General features: G+C 35.3%; 2 protein-coding genes, 1 non-coding gene and 1 pseudogene across 3 annotated transcripts; 3 read left to right on the top strand and 1 right to left on the bottom strand.

Moving 5' to 3' along the window:
• Nucleotides 1–25: 25 nt before the first annotated feature.
• On the top strand, nucleotides 26–3,837 carry LOC123229666 (polyadenylate-binding protein RBP47-like). The gene is made up of 6 exons (XM_044655584.1): nucleotides 26–794; nucleotides 1,646–2,126; nucleotides 2,726–2,793; nucleotides 2,867–2,997; nucleotides 3,106–3,202; nucleotides 3,364–3,837. The coding sequence occupies exons 1-6, from the start codon at nucleotides 459–461 to the stop codon at nucleotides 3,526–3,528; spliced, it is 1,278 nt and encodes a 425-aa protein (XP_044511519.1). The 5' UTR covers nucleotides 26–458; the 3' UTR covers nucleotides 3,529–3,837.
• A 1,969-nt stretch (nucleotides 3,838–5,806) lies between these two features.
• Nucleotides 5,807–11,604, top strand: LOC123229620 (annotated as a pseudogene).
• A 734-nt stretch (nucleotides 11,605–12,338) lies between these two features.
• LOC123230217 (serine carboxypeptidase 1-like) lies at nucleotides 12,339–15,494 on the bottom strand. The gene is made up of 8 exons (XM_044656384.1): nucleotides 14,982–15,494; nucleotides 14,016–14,123; nucleotides 13,661–13,935; nucleotides 13,329–13,589; nucleotides 13,102–13,208; nucleotides 12,944–13,030; nucleotides 12,743–12,848; nucleotides 12,339–12,673 (listed from the first exon to the last, which is right to left on the bottom strand). The coding sequence occupies exons 1-8, from the start codon at nucleotides 15,355–15,357 to the stop codon at nucleotides 12,515–12,517; spliced, it is 1,479 nt and encodes a 492-aa protein (XP_044512319.1). The 5' UTR covers nucleotides 15,358–15,494; the 3' UTR covers nucleotides 12,339–12,514.
• A 2,001-nt stretch (nucleotides 15,495–17,495) lies between these two features.
• On the top strand, nucleotides 17,496–17,568 carry TRNAF-GAA. Its single transcript has one exon. It is a non-coding gene; the product is annotated as a tRNA-Phe (tRNA).
• Nucleotides 17,569–20,758: the final 3,190 nt, after the last annotated feature.

The following is a 20,758-nucleotide window of genomic DNA, read 5'->3' as shown; positions in this document are numbered from 1 at the left end:
AGAGAAAAGCTGGCTATTCCTGGAAAATCCAAAACAAATATGAAAATAACGAAAATATCTAGGATTTGCTAAAGAAGGTGAATGAATAACATGAGAGTAGCTGGCGGCGGATCCAGGAGAGAGAGAGAGAGACACCTTAACACTCAACAGCAGTATCACATGCATATCCTCAGTTTCTCTAAAAATCCAACGGTTACGATTCATCTCTACCTCCCCATCCATCGGCTCTAACTTCAATCGCGTTTTCAAATCCACCACACCTATCCTTCATCCTCAACATAAATCCTCCCTCTGAGACCCTAACCACCTCTCTCTCTCTCTCTCTCTCTCTCCCCCAATCAATCGATCTCAGATCTCTCCAAAACCTCAGATTCATTCCATTATTATTATTTTCTTAATTTAATTGCAATCCCTATCGAATAAATTCAAATCTTTTAATATTGTAAATATATTTATTAATGAATAAGATGCAACCGAATGGCTCTGAGACATCGCAGGTCGACCACCAGAATCAGCGGCAACAACAGCCACAGCAGTGGGTGCCGTTGCAGTATGCGGCAGCGTCCATGGTAATGCAGCCGCAAATGATACCACCTCAACATTATCCTATGCCTCCGCCGCCGTATATGCCGTACCAGTATCAACATCATCATCAGCCCCACGTGCAACACCACCAGCAACAACAACAACATCAGGGAGGATCCAGTGGTGAAAACAAGACTATTTGGATCGGTGATTTGCACCATTGGATGGATGAGAATTACCTCCACACCTGCTTTGGTTCCACTGGAGAGGTCGAAATTCTCTCTTTCTCTTTATAATTATGTCAATACAACGTAGTCTTGATGTTCTTATAAATCTTTTATTAACTCTTTAATAAATTTGGATGATGCTATTTATGGAAAGTTACACAGTAATGATTAGTTTTTTAAATTAGTTGGGAAAATGAAAGAAGTCGTAGTTTTTATCATGAAAATGCTAAAATATTTAATTCGAAATTAAGAGTTAGTCATGTAATTTTATCATGAAAATGAAATCGTTTGAATCATATATTGGTCATAGCTACGCAAAATATGAAGTAATGACTTTGAAAAGACTAAACTATGACCAGATAAACAAACATTGAGAGTTTTACTTTTACTTCCCTTAGGAATGTGCCATGCTCATCTTCTGTTCCTTCTGCAATGGTAATAATTGCAGTAGGGTCATATTATGTTTTCTTTTAAAAAAAAAATTGCCTTTTATTTTGCTCTTTGTTGTTAAATTCATTTTACCATGTTTATTTTATCCTAGGAAGAATAAAGTTATAATGTTTAATACTCTCAGTATTATAATGCTTCTAGTTGTATCTGAAAGGTATGCATTGGTAGATATATCTTAGTTTTTATATATTCTTGTAGATTACAACCGCTTCAGCTTTTTGCTTTTTTATCTTTTTTTTCCTTCTCTCTCGGAAGGTGTTCTGTTGGGATGTTTTCTTGGAAAACTTTTTGTTGTAAAGCTTTAACACTCTAATGAGATGTTATATGGTAGGAGTTTGTACCTGGATATTCAAATGGAGTTATCCTCCTTCATTTTCTTTTTCTCGATTTATTTGGTTGTCTTGCCTTCTCTTTTCTAACATGTAGTGTTCTATATCTTGTAGATTGCCTCCATTAAGGTTATTCGCAATAAGCAGACAGGACTGTCAGAGGGCTATGGATTTGTGGAATTTTTTACCCATGCAACAGCTGAGAAAGTTTTACAAAGCTATGTTACCGTGCTGATGCCTAATACAGACCAGCTTTTCCGCCTGAATTGGGCAACATTTAGCACGGGTGACAAGCGTTCAGATAATGGTCCTGATCTTTCTATTTTTGTAGGAGATTTAGCTGCTGACATTACTGATAGCTTATTGCATGAAACTTTTGCTAGTAAATATCCATCTGTTAAAGCTGCAAAAGTTGTCTTTGATGCCAATACTGGTCGCTCAAAAGGTTATGGTTTTGTGAGGTTTGGAGATGATAGTGAGAGATCGAAGGCCATGACCGAAATGAATGGTGTCTATTGTTCAAGCAGGCCCATGCGAATTGGTGCTGCTACTCCCAGGAAGTCATCAGGATATCAGCAACAATATTCGTCACAAGGTAGTTAATTAACCTTGCTGCATTGCTTGTTCCCTTTCTCTCTCTGCTGAACAGATTCTCCATGATTCTTAGCACTTCTTTGTGTTATATATATTGTTAGAAGCAAACTCTTACACATTCCAGCCGGTTTCAAATATCTTTATAGTTTATAGCATCATTTGCGCTAGAACTTCTTTCCATAGCTTTTCATATCATCTGTTATTATCCACATCTATTTTTCAGCTAACATTTTGAACCAAGTATGTTTGGACTCACTTCATTGATTACACTGTAATGCCACCTCCTCATTATTGATGTAACTAGTTTCAAGACTTCAGTTTCTGTTTGTATCAATTAGTAGGTTTGGATTATGCATGTCAGTGTGGCATTTTGATGAGCAGTAGTTTTCTGTCTTTATGCTTTTCTTAATGTCTGCTTCTCTGTTGAGCCACCTTGGTTATGCATGTTCTTGTATTTATTTTTTGCTATTGTCTTATGTTTGTGACATGATGCAGGACCAGGAAGAAGAAAGTGAAAGATGGAATATACTTTTGAAAAAAAGTCGTCTTCATATTATCAGTTCAAGTGATTTTTTTTCTGTTTTGCTTGTGTTTTGGTAGGTGGATATGCATCAAATGTTGCCTCAGGCCAAGGTTTTCAATCTGATGGGGATTCTTCAAATACAACAGTGAGTTTCATACCGCTTCATCCAGTTTTTGTGATAAGGACCAGCACTTTGGCTAATCCTTGTTTTCTTATAGATATTTGTTGGAGGACTTGACCCTGCTGTCATTGATGAAGATCTCAGGCAACCTTTCTCTCAGTACGGTGAAATAGTCTCTGTTAAAATACCAGCTGGAAAAGGATGTGGGTTTGTACAATTTGCCAACAGGTGAAATTTCTGGTTTATTTTCCTCTGGCATATTGGTAAACAAAGTAATAATCAATCTCTTCTAGTTCTTGCTTCAATTGCTCAGTTACTTGTGATCTCCTTTAACAGAGACAATGCTGAGGAAGCTTTGCAGAAGTTGAATGGGACGGTAATCGGCAAGCAAACAGTGCGTCTTTCTTGGGGCCGCAATCCAGCTAATAAGCAGGCATGTTCCTCCCCCATTTTACTGCCTAGCATTTTCTTAAGGAAAGAAATTCTTTGATGAACACCAGACTGAGCAGTTGAAAACAATTCAGCTATCAAATTGAGTTGGTAGGGAACTATATTTTGTTTCATTCATTAACTTGAATATTTGTGGTTTAACAGTACAGAGCAGATTATGGGAACCAATGGGGTGGTGCATATTATGGAGGACAGATCTATGATGGTTATGGCTATGCTCTGCCTCCACATGATCCAAGCATGTATGCAGCAGCCCCAGCCTACGGGGCCTACCCTGTTTATGGCAGCCACCAGCAACAAGTAAGCTGAAGGAGCCGAATGTGATGTGTAGCTGCGGTAATTAAATGTTACCATGCAAGAAAAGGCAAGTCTGATATCTCTGCAGTCCTCTCAGTTATGTAGAATTGTTATAAAAGCCCTTCCGTGTTAATGGAGCGGAACTGAATTTTGACAGCCTGAGGTAGTTCTTTAGGGATTGGATTTATTATTTGTTTAGAACTAAGGGGGTTAATGAGAAACTTATTGTTGGAATATATGCTGTTGCCTTGTGTGCTGCAGTGTGGTTTGTGGACAGAGAGTATGTCATTGGGTTTAATCTAAAGAGTATTGTTATGTGCACTTATAATGAGTACTAATGTAGATATTAATGGTGGTATATCACCATGTAATTGGGTGTTACATTGACTTTAATTTGAAATCATTTAATCACATAGAAACATATCATCGTTAGTACTCAAATTAGTATACAATATAAGTGCACATAAGTATATTGTTGATCTAAGGTTGTGGTCTGGTTGAGTACTTGCTGGAATTGGTGTGTGTTCAAGTGATTCGTCGGTCAGCCTTTCATAAATTGCATTTTAGTGGGTTCAATTTTTTTGTGTGAAGAGCAAAATAGCGGTCTCATATCTCATTAGCTAAACTGGGAAATTTGTTTCTGTTGATGTTACTGATACTCGTGAATCCTGGTAGAATGGCCCAACATCAAATATGGTCAGATTCTTATCAAAGTAATCCTCATCCCGCCGGTAATAATGGACAGATTCTTTGTTAATTCCTTGATTGTGAGCGGGGCCACGTCTTGACTGTCCTACTACTATTTTTTTTCTCTTGGTAAGCTATTAAATAGATGAGTCATGACATTCAGAAAAATGTCTAATCTTTGATGATGATCTCAGAATTTGCAGAAATGATATATATATATATATTTTATATCTAATTAATTAGAAAGTTTTATAAATATAATAGGGATTTGAATCTAATATATTTTTTTTAAAGCTCTATTGTTTTATTAGTTTTACAGAAATAATATTATAATGTTGTGAATGTGGACTGTAAAACAAGTGTATAGAAAACACTGAGCAATGAAACAGTAACATAAAGGCTTTTTTAAAGGGATGTGATTGTTTAAACAAAATATACACGAATATTGTTAAATTATTATTATTATTATTATTATTTACAATTATTGTTTTCTGCAGTCTAAGTGATTCTCGAGTGACATCAAAGGAATTCTGGAGAGTAACAGTACACAATCATCCTAAAAATGAATTTTTGAGTTTCAAGTTAATATTAATCTTAATATTAGAATGTATAAAATTAGGGGTATTGAATATTTTCCGAATAAACTCTTAAAATTTCATTATTTTTATTAATATCTTAAACATAGGGAATTAGGGTTAAATTTGAATTGAGTTCTTTCAGTTGCGAAAGTTGTTCTCACTTAAATTGATTGGTTTAAATTCATTTAGTTCAAATTTGAATTGAATTTGAGTCAAAAGGGTTAGTTTTTCAAATCGAATTAGACTTAAATTAGAAAAAGTTTGGTTTGATATAGCTTACGAGTTAGGAGATGATTTGATTTGATTCGAATTTGACTTACAATTCAATTTAAGATTTGTTAAACAATTGTCAAAATGATATTGTTTTATCAATTATTAGGTCACATCACATTATTTTGTTAATGAACCTCCAATTTGAGTTATGAATCTAAATTATAAATTCGAATTAGATTAAACTTAATCATTTTTAATTCAAATCAAATTTAAGTTATTTTTAACTTTTATTTGATAAATTCGAATAAAATTTTTTAATTTTCAATTCAAAAGTGTTTAGACTCAAATCGGTTCATATCAATCCCTCCGGCGGAATCAAATTATTTACAAAATCAAAATAATTTTCATTTTAAACAATCCTTCTGATAATCAGTTTGTAAAAGCAATGCAATGCATGTGCAGTCATTACGACCATCAGGAGTATGACATTTATGTAAGAGCTAAAGGCCAAGAGCAGTCTATTTAAGTTTGAGCTTGAGCTAATAATTTTGAATTTGAATTACTTATTAAATTTATAAATTAAAAATTTCGATACAAAATAATACTATTTTGATCAATATGTATTAAAATGATATCATTTTAATAACGAATTAATTAAAAATTTAAACTCAAAATAAATTAAACTGAATTTAAATTGAATTCAACTTTAATTTTTACAAACTTAAATAAATTCAAATTTAATTCAATTCAAAACAAACTTTGCTACTTAATAAACTAAAGGTCCCTCGTCTCATATAACAAAGTGGCGTAATCTGTGCCTCCTATAGCTCCTAGGTCTCTCTCTCTCCCATACGGTACTGGATGGAAAGTAAAGGCATTCATATCAACGGCAGGATTAAAGAAGTCCATGAGGGATTGTAGACTAGGAAGAACACAAACGAATCTCACAGCTTATCGAGTCCTTAAACATCATTGGCGCAGCCTCGTGGCTTCCAGTAGCTGCAACAGGTGTACCTGCTATTACCTTTCGGGTCGCCACTTCTGAAACCGGAATCTAATCATTATTATTATTGTAATTATTTATTCGGACCCTGTAGTTTTTTTTAATTAATATTTCTCGATTCCTCCTTGGCCAACACATTTCAATGGCGCAAGTCTCTCTCATCCCTCTCTCTCCTTTTTCGACACCTCACGCTGTTGCTTCTCGTTTGCGACTTCACGATGACAGCCGAGTCATTTTTCAGTTTGACAGATTTCAGGCTTCTTTCTGATTCTACCACTAGTTCCACTTGCGAATCGAATCCGAAAGTCGTAGTAACCAGAGAACGTGGCAAAAATGGAAAGCTCATCAAAGCTCTGGTGCACATCTATTATCTCTTCTGAAGCGTTTTGCTGCTTCTTCAAGTACTTTAATTTTCACACATTGTTTTCTTATTATTTTATGGACCGCCATCAGTGCAGGTTCTTTCTTTTCTGTTTTAGTCTTGAATTTAAACTTTGAATTGTTGCGGAAAACACCATCTTTCGACATGATTTTAACTTAATCCATAGTAACAGAACACCAAATCACCACGAAAATGAACAACTAGTATACGTGCAAAAATGGAAAAAAAAAAAAAGACTTTTACTATATCAAAGTTTACCATCAAAATATTCATAAAAACACCAAATATTCGGTAGCATATCATAAAAACACAACGAAAAAATAAATCTAAGACCAATGGTAAGAAATCTGAGCTTTTACTCCCACACACAAAATTCGTTATTCCTGGCCCGAAACTCTTCTAGTTTCCGATTGAAAATTCATTCAACCACCACGAGGGTGGTAAAGAGAAATTCGAGAGAAATACTCAGCTCAAACACAAAAATAGGTACAGAGAAGAAAGAGAAGATTTTTAAATTCTATTTTCGGTAGTTCATTACCTTTTTTTTCGGCTGTGGCCTTGTCAACAAATGAAGTAATGTCGAGCATTTGAAAGTACATGTTCTACTATTCTAATGTGTGGCAGTGTGTCTTCTTTTTACAAATTTGTATGAGAATTGTTTATGTGTAACATGTTGTATTAGTTAGTAAAAACTTGTATTACTGAATCTTGTTGTGTTGGGACCCACTTACACTTTCACTTACGCAATATATTTGTTATGAAACTGGATCATACGGCCAAGGGACCAGGCAGAATTGATTTATTCAGGACAAAAGAATTTGCCGGAGAGGACTTTCCTCTAGCTGTGCACTTTCAATATAGGATGGTGCTAAGGTGGAATTTGCATTTCTCGATGCAGACAAAGCATGGGATTAATTGTTTGGAGCTCCCACTTATACAGCATGCACAGGGGCCTGATTTGGATAGATTATCTTCTGTATTAAGTGGTTAGTTCTGTACTTAGCTTCTAAAGGAAAAAGAAAGCTACAAGTTCTCTAACTTGTTATTGGTTTATAGTAGTATGGAATGATTCTTTTGTGCATGTGCCGGTTATTATTATACTAGGGCCATTTGTAGTTATAGAGAGTCTAACCCTCATACTGTGAGGAGATATGTCCAATTTGTCTTTTTTAGTAGTTTATGAGATAGTTGAGTATTGCTTTCTTGTGTACCATATGGTCCTCATCTGCCTAATTTTACCGAAATGGACATTTGCATGGAAGAATTAATTTTATTTGAATGATGGAAATTCTTGTGTGATATTTATTATCCAATGGTCCAAGATGGCAAGCATATGAATAATTTTTTTCCTTCTCATTGTACTTTTCTGGTGCACAGAGGCTACATTTGACTGGATCATCATAACTTCACCTGAAGCGGCCTCTGTCTTTCTAGAGGCATGGAAGTAAGGTTTAAAACCTATTAGCTGGACATTTTACACTCATATATGTTACATGTTTTGAGCAATTTGCTAATATGTTTTGAAGTATTCTATTATTTATTTTTCACTCGAGCCCATCATTACTCTGATGTGACTTGAAAATTGAGAGTGCTAAAATTTCTACCAATTCAAGTGTTTTCTAATTAACATTTTGTTAGGAACTCAACAATGATTCGATTCTCAACCAAAGTAAACCAAGTAATTTACCCAAAAAAAAAAAAAAGCGAAGATGATAGTTGTAATATTTGTTAAATGTTGGATGTGTTTATGTTAGGGTGAAGGTATACGTGAAAAGGAAATTCAAGAAAGGGAGAATGACAAGTGGCAGCCGTGTAGGAAGAGCACAGGATAATCAAGTAGCTGAGGGAAATCTCCCAAGTCAAGAGCAGCGGGGGACTGAAGAAAGAAGCTTGTACTTGACCCAGGGAAATTCAAGCAATGAAGTGACAGAGAAAAGACAGGGAGTGGGGGAGTAGATATAATCTTGGGGGATGGAGTATAGGAGGTTAAGAAAAAAATTAAGAAAAAGGAGTGGTTAGGAAGGGAGATATGACAGCCTCTCGAAGTGCTGTAGGTGATGAGCGGTTGTAGTAAGAGTAGTTGCTGTTTGGGAGTGGTTTTTGTTGTTACTGTTTTGTATCTTTTTTGTTAACCCAGTATCGTAATTGTAAAGCAGGGAAGAATCCCTTGACCATTGTAATTGACAGCAAAATGGAAAAGAAATGAATGCATGAATTATATTATTTTGTTAAACTTGGTGCATTACATAATACTGTTACATTGAAAATATTGTGATGGTTAATGGGGGTTGGATGAGAGTGCGATTCTGGAACCCTTGCTAGTCTGTTCTGCACCTCCTGATGAACTGCAATTCCCAGGTTCTGTAGTCCTCAGTCTGCCAGGTCTGTAACAGTTTACTACAATAACAAGTCTCTCCTGTACACAAATAAGAAAACTATAACACCCCCCGCTTCCAATTATTTGAGAGGCTGAAATCTCTCCCAGAATTGTCTAACTTTCGAGAGGCTAGACACTCTCCCTAAATCAACTGGAGCTGCTCAAAACTTTTTTAAAATTATTTTTTTCTCCCTCCATCTAAGCCTCAATGTGGCCTTTACACCATCAAAAGGTATTCATGCATGTATATATGTGCAGGAATGCTGCTGAATTTTTTATTGCACTACATTTTTATTAATGAGACTTGAGAAAAAGAAAACACGTTCCAAAACCTAGTAGCTGTTTAAGAGTGAAGTCTTTAGCAAGTGTTTACAATACTTGAAGATAATAACATATGAGTTTGTGGAAAAGTTATATGATATAAACTGTCAAATTTCGAGTAAAAAAGGTCTTGTTGCTTTGCAGATTTCTTTTCTTAAATTTGGGTCGGTAGCTTTTAAATCTAGATAGAAAATTCTTTTGGCTGATGCTTTGAACTTCATCTGGTGAGATATGCATTCATGTCTAAAGAAATGGAAATTTCATTTCAATTTATTTTTTTTCATTGTTTTTCTCCTCGAACTGTTGTAGTAACTGACATAGTTTCTGTATAAAGAAGAGAAGTTTCACTATATATGTGTACATATATTCCCAGTTTTTTTCCTTTTTGAAAGTTTTGTGTTGAATTACTTGTGATTTGAGCATCACTAACATTATATCATGTCATTGGGTGGACTTATAATCAGTTTGGTTTTTTTTATGTTTATACGAAAATAGGTATAAGTTGCTACATGACATCCAACCACTGATTCTGGGGTTTCTTAGTAAATAGTTGTAAATTGCTTTTTTCACGTCACTGTTTGGTTTCTAATAGCATCTGAATTTGATTTTAACCTTTTAGGTAAATTGTTCCTTCCTGCAGCTACAGGAAAAGTTTTGGCTTTAGAGCTTCCAAAGAGTGCAAATGAAGAATGCACTGTCTGGTATCCTGCTTCCATAAAAGCTAACAATGAGATTGGTATGTGAAAGGTCTGGTTGTATCCTTTCCTTCTGAACGATGTGCTTTTCTTTTCTTTTTCTTGTTTTAGTCCTGCACTGGCACTAATTAATTTCACATACTCATGCACAATGGGGTACTTAATCTAGTTGGTTCATACAACGGTAATTATTTTACCTTTTTCTTAGCGCAGTGGTTGTAACCCTGACTTTGTTCAGTTTGTTTACTGCTAGTAACTGGATTTTAATTAATTATAGTGTTCATTTTTGCTTTGTTACATGGAGAATTTGTGGTTCATTAAAACTTTTAGGAGAAGTTTTGGTAACACATCAATAAGTTGTAAGCAATATTATGGCTCTGATTTCAGCATTTGTTGATATATATTAAGAGAAAATGTTTGATTTATGTGATAATTTATAAGTTTATACTATAGGTGAGCTTCCATAATTTATGTCACAAAAGAAACATATTTGGTGAAAAATTTATAATTTGACTCTTTATGTATCATACTTCTGCTGTTATTTTTATTGTTGCAGTTTAATTGTTTTGAACATCTATTTTCCATTAATGTTTTAGAAGAAGACTTATCTAATCGTGGATTTGAGGTTGTGAGGCTGAATACATACACAACGGTTAGGACTTCAATGTTGGCAAAATAGTTTCATTTTTTGCTATGAGTTGTATATATTGGTTTTTTATTCAATGATTTTCTGCTTGTCATCATGATGATTGTTCGTCACATGACTATTTGTTATGTTGTGTTCATCACTAAATCAAAGAAATTTATATGTTTAACAAGTGTAGGGTGGCCAAATGATGATTTTTGCTGAGAGGCTAATTCTATCTGTTGCAGACTGGTGTGCAGAGCTACCTTAATAATTCCTTGTTGTCTTGTTGGGAGTTCTATAATTATTAAGTGTTTTGATGTGCTTGAGTTGATTATAACTTGACATCATCCTCACCTTCCTCCAGCTTCTACAATAGAAAATTTTATTTTTTTACTTAATTTTTTTTCTGAGAAATAATATTAACATAGCCCTAGAACTCCAACTCAGCAGCCACCTTATAATTTTTTTCAGGTACCTGTTCATCATGTTGAACAGACTGATCTGAAGCAGGCATTTTCTGCCCCAGTTGTTGCAGTTGCTTCACCATCTGCAGTTCAGTAAGTGGTTAGTGGTGGTAACATAAGATAATTTCCATCCTGGAATAAAGTTTTATTAGAAGCTTTTGTATCCATTAATGAGGAAATTCATGACAAACATTCTAAGTAAATCTGGTTGTCACAGTCATTAACCTTGATGATGTTCGATAGACAAAGGCTCATGGAAAATATTTCGTTTCGTATTTCTTCGTCATTTTTTGATCCCTAAATGACCAGGAATTTTTCAATGGAGTAGTTCTCTTCCAAATACTTAATTATTTTAGTAATTGACTTTGTTGAAAACCTGCGTTGCAACAGTTCCTGGGTCAATCTTATTCAGAATCTGAACTTTGGAGCAATGCGGTTGCATGTATTGGTGAGACTACTGCTTCAGCTGCAAAAAGATTAGGCCTGAAAAATGTTTACTACTCAACACATCCTGGACTTGAAGGGTAAATCTCTCTCTCAATTAACATTTTTATGAAAGTTCTGCCATTTGTGATGCCTCTGTAATATATCATTTGAATGATAACTGATATATAACTTATGTGTTCCACTTGAGCTTTAGTATATTTTAATATACTAACTACTGATGCGGACACCTTATTTTTGGTGGCACTTGGGTAGATAGTATCCTTGAAGCCTTGAGAGTGCATGAATGCATCTAGAGGCTAAAGTTGTTCAGGTGATACTTGAAATGATTTTTTGCCCTTCAGTTAGTCTTAAAATTAATTGTCATTATCTCCTTGTAGTGTACTATTGAGCCTTTGAAAGGAATAATCCAGCAAGATTGGGGCAGCTCATCTACAAAGAAGGTTTGAGTGACTTGGAAAATTATGACGGGAAAACTTGCAAGCAGCAGAAAGGAAAGGTGGTGAGATGTTCGACATTGTATCTGGTTGGCAGAAGAGCTTTCTTTTGAGGTCATTGAAGATTAGGAATAGAGCTGTGATTATTCTTTGTGCGGTCTGTTATTTTATGATATTTCTGTACATTAATAACGAGGTTGTAATGGAAAGTCTGTTCTTTTTGACATTTATATACTCAACATGTTTAAGTTTGTTTAGTATCCTATCAGAAAGACATATTTTCATGTTTTGATAGGAATAGGATTTCAGTCCTAGTGTTCCTTCAGTGGTGAGCCATATGGTTGCACACATGGCCGTGCCTTGTCAGTGCTTAAGCTGGCTATAATGGTTTTTTGCTACTACGAGTTTCTCTCTGTGTGCGCTTTTGTGTGTGGTTTCACTGTCGTTCACTCAACAATGTTGGAACTTGTAATAAGAAGTTAATTGTATGATTTCACTGTCTTTCACTTAGCAATGTTTGAACTCAAATCATGCTTCTGTGTGATATTTTGTTTTTGAAATAACAAGAAGATTAATAGCACATATGCTACAAATTAAGAGAAATCTTTCTGATATCTGAATCAACAGGCTTAAAACACATTCCAGTTTTACATAAATAATTCCTTTTTATTCCTGGTTATGTAAGATTCAGCAGGAAATGTATTTTGTAGCTTTGGTTACAAGTAGGTTGAAGTTACAATGATAAGATAATTAAACTGTTGAATTGGGATTATGGCTTTGGATCTTTGTCTGCAGGGAGAGGTGTCCCCTTGAGGAAAGATGCGATCATGACAAGCGATCTTTCTGGTTGGTAGCTAGGAACCATATGCCCAGATCCTCTTACTGTGGTGAACGTCAATCCGTTGTACTCAACCACATATCCTCCAACCTGTTAGCATTAACCAGTTATAACTTTTTTTCTTCAGGATGATTATGAATGGTCAAAATTACACAATACCTCGCCTCTAATGCTCCATGGGTGCCACGCTGTTTCCACAGGAAGATTTAGAGTGTTTATGGAGTACCGAGAGGATGTCACTGGAACGCGGCCATCTGTGTCTCCACTGCAGGTATCATATTTTTGACATTCAAACATTGTGTGAACTTTCTCCTTGTAAAATATGCAATTCAAACTAGGCAACAATGTAGCAGCTGTTACCTAAATATCCACACTCTTATTCCGCTTGCTATCAAGTACTGTATTGTAGGTAGAACAGTTGTTGGGCTGTCTGCCCATCCAATAACGCTGGCAAATAATGCAGAAGAAATTATAGCCTCGGCAAAAATGATATTAAAAGGCAAAAGAATTAGCCTTACCTGCAAGCTGACCATGTAGTGGGTATCACATGAAGAGCTCTTTGGACCTCGGCAAGATTGAGATAGGAGTTCACATATGTGTCAGAGCAGGGGTCAATATCCTTCACCTGATTGAAGAAGATCATCAATGGTAAAGTTGTCAGATTTATCTTATTGTTGTTTATATTATGGGTAAATTCTAAATTTGGGTGAAAATTCAATGTTGTTTCAGAGTTCAAAACACTTACAGAACCAGATGATGGGCCATCTTTTGAAGCTGATGCTGTTGATTGGCAAAGTGGGGCGTATATGTTGTATATATCTACGTTCCCAACCTCTTCATCTCCTTGGTTTTGATACTTTAAACATGTACTTGAAAAATTACCCGTAATAAAATCACAGTAATTGTTAATCCCTGCATTGGTTTCATCAGAATTCAAAGCATGCGTCCAAAAATAATCGTACATTCCTCTGTTGCCCGTACTGTCATCAATCCAAGCATTCCCAATCTGCATTATTATTGATTGAAATGTTAGGATCAGTCTTCAAAAAGATGAAAGTAGGTTGTGAGTTAACTTACGGCAATCCCTTTGAGGTTGATGATAGTTTTGTTGGTGTTCTTGTTCCCCAAGAGAATGGTATTTGCCAGCTGAGGAACATAATGGCCGGCATAGCTCTCACCAGCTAGGAAGAAATCACGGGTTTTGTATTGGGGAAATCTCTCCAGCCAGTTTACAAGGAAAGTATAAGCATCCTCAGCCGTGCTCTTGTCACCAGCGTTGTTATAGTCTGAGCTAGTGTTCGAATACGAGAACCCCACTCCTGCCGGGGACTCCAAGAAGATCACATTTGCTACTGCCAATTTTTTCCGAATTTTTATATTAAGATATGTCTGTTGATGGCTTTTTGTAAAGAATTCTTTTAATTATCCATACCATTGTTCCATGCATATTCATTTCGGAACAGGGTCTTTCCATCACTGTTAACTCTGAAAGGACCCAGCTCTTCCATAGCTCCATATCCAAGAGACGAGCAACCTGGCCCTGTGCATCACAAAAACACTCAATTTTGCTTTTTTTTTTTTAATTACTTTTTATCCGTTTGGATAATATTGTTTAGCATGTAATGCTGCCTATGCTGGAAGTGGGGAAGGAGCAATAATGTTGTGAGAGTAGATTCTTCATTCTTGCTTTTGTAGAAATCGGAATTTATTTATAAAAAGCTGGAGCCATAATTGATATCCGATAGCCGAATAAAGTCGATCCAAAGATTATAAGAGATCCTGAGAAGAAAGTTGCGAGTTTTATAAAGCAGTTGGGTTTATCACCAAGAATTTGCTGGAAACGGACGGTTTATTCAATGGTGGACCAACATAGCCTAATGCTGAGGGCCACATAGATCAGCTTACGAATAATAATGGGGATCACGGGAAGGTGCATCCGTTACAGAATTACATTGATGATTTTTCCCTAATGAAAGCTTTTGTGCGAGATGAGTTTTTGTTTGTGGGTCATCCGTTTTTTTGGTGGGCTATAGAATATCAACTTTGCATATTAAATTAAGTTGACCATTGCCAAAATGGGATGGTAAGTGGGAGGACTTCTTGGGCCCTTGCTTACTTTACAGTTGTAAACGGCCAAAATGGATGCTCATTTCGAGACGAAACTGTTGGATCATTGTGCTTTCCCATTCGAAACACACTTCTGAAACCACAAGGATTTCTGACATCTACAGTTTCTTCCCCGGACAGAATATACAAGATATTGACAGAAAAGAGAAAATCCGCCGCCTGTTTCTTCAACATGCTTCGTCTTATACTTGTGGGTATTTACTATAACAGGCATGTTATATACTTGTGAAAGAAATGATTCAATAAACTAATTGAAGTTTGGACAGTTTACCTCCATTGAGCCACAATACCAGGGGATTGGTGGAAGAAATTAGCGGCGACTCAACAAAATAATAGAACAGTGCTCTTCCAGCTTCGGGGTCCACCGTTACATAGCCTGCATATTGATCAAAATCCACTCCTTGAGGCTGCCCTGGCAAAGCCTCGATCTTGTCTGCTTCCATCAGCCCCTGTTGGCTCCCTATCCACACAGGAGAAACTGTTCCATGTAAATCACTCCGCCATATATCACCCAGGGGAGGCTTGCTGGATTGTCGAGATTTTATCAGCTTGTTGAGATATTCTATCTGGTTGCCATTGCAAAAAATGGAGGAACCCAATTGACAGCAACAAAGTAGCACCAGCCACAACGTGATTTTAGCCTTCATCTCACTGTATTGTGGCTTGCCTGTAATGCCTTGATATTGAAAGCTTATGAACCTTACACCTGCTTTTTATAACAGTAGCAGGTGACCGTTTTACACATGGTAGTATTATTATAGTTGTTCTTGGACGAAACAGTGCTTCAACTATTTGTGGAACTTGGGATACGTTTCTCTTCCTAGAGTCATTTTTTACATCGGAGAGGTGATTTTAATTAATAAGAATAAGACAGAGAATCCTGGAAATTCAGTACGCAAAGAATGTGTGTTGTACATTTGTAGTATGTGACTGCTAATCTACAACTACTCTGAGGAGGTTCAATGAATTGACTTGGAAATTGAATTTTTTGATTGGCATGGCTTCAAAAAAGGTATCATAAAAGATTAAATATTTGAATATCATTTTAAAATAAGGAATAAAAAGTTTTTAAAAGATTCGATCACACGGTTATTTACAATAAAATTATGTACTTAAGATACATAATTAATTGAATATCAATGATAATATGTTATTATGTAATCAGATAAATTTGAATTATGAATAAAATAACATCTAATTATATAATAATTCATTATTATTGATACCTAATTAGATATCAGTTATAAGTGTACATAGTATTACTCGTGAAATTTGGACTCACATTGTTACTGGGGGACTCAACGGTAAGAGATATTTGTATTATTGTAATCTTTAGTTAGGTAAAAATATATGGGATAACTTTGGATGATCCACTGTTAAGTGAGAATTCATGGTTTGTACTTAAATTGTGGAAAAGAAGTAAGAATGTAATGGGCTAATTAATCTGGTTGTACTTTGCCTCATGTATTAGGAGACATGCTTATGAAATGTGTATGGTCTTATGTGTAAATCCACTAAGAAAGAAAAAGTTTCTATTTCCATTCTTAGTCTCTTGATCTTTTATGTTATGTGAGGAAAAAAAAAAAACCCTTTGATGTGAACCCACAAATGGTATTAAAACATCTTGTTCTTTAGGGACCATGAAGATTTATGTAAGTTGTTCTTGTAAGGGTTTATGTTGTGAGTTGGTGTTTTTTTTAGGAGAGTTTTGTATGTTGAACTTATAAATTCAAAACATCTAGTGTATTTTTGTCATGGTTCAATCAGATTTGTTTCAAATCAAATCTTTGATGGGTAAACAAAAACATATTAAACGTTGTCACTATTCTTTTCGTAAAAAAAGTTATATCAAAAAATTTAATTAAAAAGAGCTCCTACTATTGGTAGTATTTCAAATTAGTTCATTTTACTTATAGTTGTTTGTCATTATTATTATTTTTTGGTTCTTATAAGTGTTAAATTACATAGTATTATATTTGTTTTGGTAAGATTTTATGTAAATAGTTATTATTTCTTTTAGGAAAACTTGTTACGGTAAGTCTATACCTTCAAAGCATTTAAGGTATTTTTGTCATATTTCAATAATATAATAAGATACTAAGTTTATTAATAAAACTATGTATACTTATTTTGGGTATATAAATATATACACACTTATATGTATCGTCATATGATTAAGTGATGTTAAATTAACGATAAAACAATACTCAATCATATGATAACACGTATAAGTGTGTACATATTTATATATCCAAAATGAGTGTGCACATTATTGCTCGAAGCTTATTCTCTAATTTTCAGTGTTCTCCCTAAATCAATTCATCCTCTTTCTTTATTTTAGGAAAGTTTTCATGTGATTGTAGGGTAGATGGGCATACCTTGAAGGGAAATAAATTTCTTTCTTTTCCAATAATTTATACTGATCCCTAATTTAGCTTGACTTCCCGAATTCTCCATTTCCCCTGTTAGCAAAAACCACTTAACATTATGCGGCATGAAGAAAAGTTTTCAAACTATAATTAGTTTGGATAATTAAAGATATTTTATTGGTGGTTTCAAAATATAACTTATTTTAGAAAGAGGTTTCGTATAAATTAAAGATATTCCTGTTTTACAAAATATAACTTTTTTTAGAAAGAGCTTTCGTATAAATCAAAGATATTCTTGTTTACAAAATATAATTTATTTTAGAAAGTGTGTCCGGTTTTTAAGGGCCATTATTTCCATAAATGGTGTATAACCAGCTTATGTTGAAATATTTAAGCTTTATGAAGAGAAAACATCGGCGGGGATAGCTCAGTTGGGAGAGCGTCAGACTGAAGATCTGAAGGTCGCGTGTTCGATCCACGCTCACCGCATTTTCGGACCATATTTTTGATTGAAAGGCCTTAAATATGATCCAACGATGATCCGTCAAAACATGGGCACCAGCTTTAGGCCCTATGAATATAGCCTCTGTATCTCGTTTGTGAGATAAGGGAAATGGCCTCTGTATCTCGTTTGTTAATTCTGGGGATTTATGGGTTCTGCTCTTTAGGCACTGCATATTTTTGATCCGGCAATCAAAATATGGGCCTAAGCTTTGCCTCTATGTGAGCGCCTCAGCTTGACCCCTATGTGAAAAGGCCTTAAATATGATCCAACGATGATCCGTCAAAACATGGGCACCAGCTTTAGGCCCTATGAAAATGGCCTCTGTATCTCGTTTGTGAGGGATTTATGGGTTCTGCACTTTAGGCACTGCATATAGACGTAATAGAGCATGTTTTTGTTGGAATTCAACTTTCTAAATTTCATTTATGAATACATCTTGCAAAAAGATGCTACTCCTTCATATAAGTTGGTTCAAAAATCTCTGCTGTAAACAGAGCCCTTGAGCAACTTTTACAATTAAGAGCATATTCTTAGTTCTAATGGATTCGAGGCATTTGTAATTAGAAAAGAGACTCAAGAGTAGTTCCCATTTTCTGTCTTTCTTCATTTAATACCGCCATCTATCGAAATTGAGTTTAACGGGGGCAATCTAATAATCCGTATCTAAGGAAGTTTGTCATGTTTCCTAGAGATGTTAGAGAGGTCTTTTTTTCGCCACTGCCCATAGTCTTTGTCGCATCCAAAAATTACAGCCCCACACACGTTTCAACATCTTCTCCTGCTTAATGATAGCTGCAATGCAAACCCGATCACAAGTCCAAATCCAATTTTAAAATGTTATCAGAGGAGACTTGAATTGGACTCGTACTCCCTTATACTTGTTTACAACTTCATTGACATTTAAGAAAGAGTCGGTAATAAACAATTCAACCACTCTCTGGCAATGGGCACTATCAATACCGTATTGAAAGGGAAAAGACCTACTTTGTGGCTAACTTCAGTGGCTAGAATGGAACTATATTGGGAATTGTAAAACGGAAAATGGAGCAATGGTTAAAGAAGAAGTATATGTCAAGTAGATACGGGGACCAATCCATACGGAAGAGCTGGCAAAGCCAAAACCAAAATTTAAATTGACAATGACTATTCAATTTCAACTTTTGCAGTTTTCTGGTTGTTTTTGTCTGTCTCGTTACCTGTCTTTGCTCACTATTACGTGGACTCTTTCTTTAACCCAATAACCCACTGGTAGATCCACAGGAGCAGTTAGGTGGAGCAATTTTCTTGGTTACAGCCTACAAAACTAGTGGATCTTGTCAATTGTAGCTTCAACTGTTTCTCTTTACTTTTATTTCCTCAGGTTGTAAAGGCTCTAAGTTTGGGTATAATTGTTTATGTGGTTAGATAACACGCATATTATCGTAACAGGCATTGATGTATTGTCTTGAGAGTGGAAGAAAAATCCTACCAGGACAGTTTTTTAAAGTCTTGAACCTTTTAATCTTTGCAAAAAATTTGAGAATTGACAAATTTTTACATGGTTCAACGATGTGTTTACATTTACAGAACCATTGTTTTAGGGTTTTATTTGTATAGAAAAACCTGAAATATAATTATACCTCAATCCAAATTCTTCAATACTATTCGATAAATTAGGCATTCCAATAATGAAAAGTTAATTCCACTCTTCCAACGTGTTTGTTCTAAATGAAACAAGTTTAATCCCTTCTGTGTCATTCGTCATGCATAGAATGATCAATTCCTCCAAACGGTTGCACTGCATCTTGAATTGACAACAATAAAAGATTAGAACGATTATTCTGCTCTTCTATAATGCTTAAAATGATCGTTGCGTATGCTACTTCTTTAAATATGAGTTATACTTCAACAAACATGGTATTCCGAACCTTATTGGCAAGTCTGCGTGGTAAGCCAGGGAAGGGGACACTCACACCTCACACGACTGACTTTGATTTCTGTTGATTGCCTTTCACATCAAAGCACACGATGGCTCATTTCATTCACCGTTATTATTCAATAATGGAGATTTGAGAGCGTCTATTCAGATCATCCTATGGGGAGGGGAGACAAAGATAAAACAGTAAAACAGTGATTAACTTTACAAACTTAAATGGACCCTACCCAAAGTTGTATGGATGCTTGCCTCGAACCTTTTAGCATGAGAGCTGCTTTTGCCCTTTAATCAGAAAAAGCACTGCACAAATATTTCAAAGTCGTTTCTATTTTCTATTTAGGCCGGACGCCTGCATAAAGTGGAGACTCAGAAACCCATGAATCCACTCACTAGCTCCAATAGATCGTAGGACCCCTGCCAGCTTTGACCTTGCATTGATAGTAATTGTTCAAACTACAGTATTTCTCAAAAAATCAACCTTAATTCTGATTCCTCTATTCTATGACAAACTTAACATTCAGTATATATATTTTTTATTGTTGAATGGCAAAATTTACAGTGCATAATGGAAACCAAAAAGGAGGAAAGGTGAAAAGTAGAAAAGGAAAGATGAGGGTAATAATCGATGAGCTTTAGTGAAAGAGGAGATGGTACAATCAATTGGGTGGCATCAGGAATTGAGTCATTTTTATCATCAAAAGTCCCCACATTGAAAAGCAGTAAAAGCCATGTAAAAGCATGCAGTATGTAGAGAAGACATGAAATCTTTGATCAAGAAAAGAAGGAAAAAAAATAATGGTGGTTTATGGTCATTCTGGAATCGACCAAGGAATAAGCCTGGTGAAACCAGATTCACTTTCATCTCTCAAAAACTGGCTTTCTGGTAAAGGGTCGTTCTTTATTTTTACCTTCAAATCAAATATTAGTGATTCCTTCTGTCTCCACATAGCCCTTCACATTACTTAGAGCCACTGTTAACAATCTGTTTATTTGATTTGATATCTGGTAGATTGTTATTATGGATGTTTGTTCTTAATGTAGGACCAAATGTGTTGCTTTCTTATGGAAAAAATGGCCATACCCAGGTGACAGATTTCGTACCAAAGAGCCTAAAAACCCCTAAAACCTTCTTCAAGTCTCACCTATCTCACGGCTAACCTCACAAATCATTAGTTTAATGATACTGTTTGACTGTTTCTTCAAGAAATCCACACAGTTTAACTTAATTTGCTTGCTTCATCGATCTGGGCCGTGGTGAA

The sequence above is a fragment of the Mangifera indica genome, chromosome 11 (assembly GCF_011075055.1).
Source record: "Mangifera indica cultivar Alphonso chromosome 11, CATAS_Mindica_2.1, whole genome shotgun sequence".
In the NCBI taxonomy this organism is placed as follows: Eukaryota; Viridiplantae; Streptophyta; class Magnoliopsida; order Sapindales; family Anacardiaceae; genus Mangifera; species Mangifera indica.
The sequence above is the reverse complement of the archived record's forward strand: the minus strand, read 5'-3'. Positions and strand labels throughout refer to the sequence as shown.

Bases quoted from the DNA above. Each gene is read 5' to 3' on its own strand.
- LOC123229666 (XM_044655584.1), top strand. From the start codon at position 459: ATGAATAAGATGCAACCGAATGGCTCTGAGACATCGCAGGTCGACCAC. The intron at 795-1,645 runs GTCGAAATTCTC...TATATCTTGTAG, and splicing joins GCTTTGGTTCCACTGGAGAG to ATTGCCTCCATTAAGGTTAT. The intron at 3,203-3,363 runs GCATGTTCCTCC...GTGGTTTAACAG, and splicing joins GCAATCCAGCTAATAAGCAG to TACAGAGCAGATTATGGGAA.
- LOC123230217 (XM_044656384.1), bottom strand. From the start codon at position 15,357: ATGAAGGCTAAAATCACGTTGTGGCTGGTGCTACTTTGTTGCTGTCAA. The intron at 14,124-14,981 runs GTAAACTGTCCA...TGTGATGCACAG, and splicing joins GGTATTGTGGCTCAATGGAG to GGCCAGGTTGCTCGTCTCTT. The intron at 13,031-13,101 runs GTAAGGCTAATT...ATTATTTGCCAG, and splicing joins ACTACATGGTCAGCTTGCAG to CGTTATTGGATGGGCAGACA.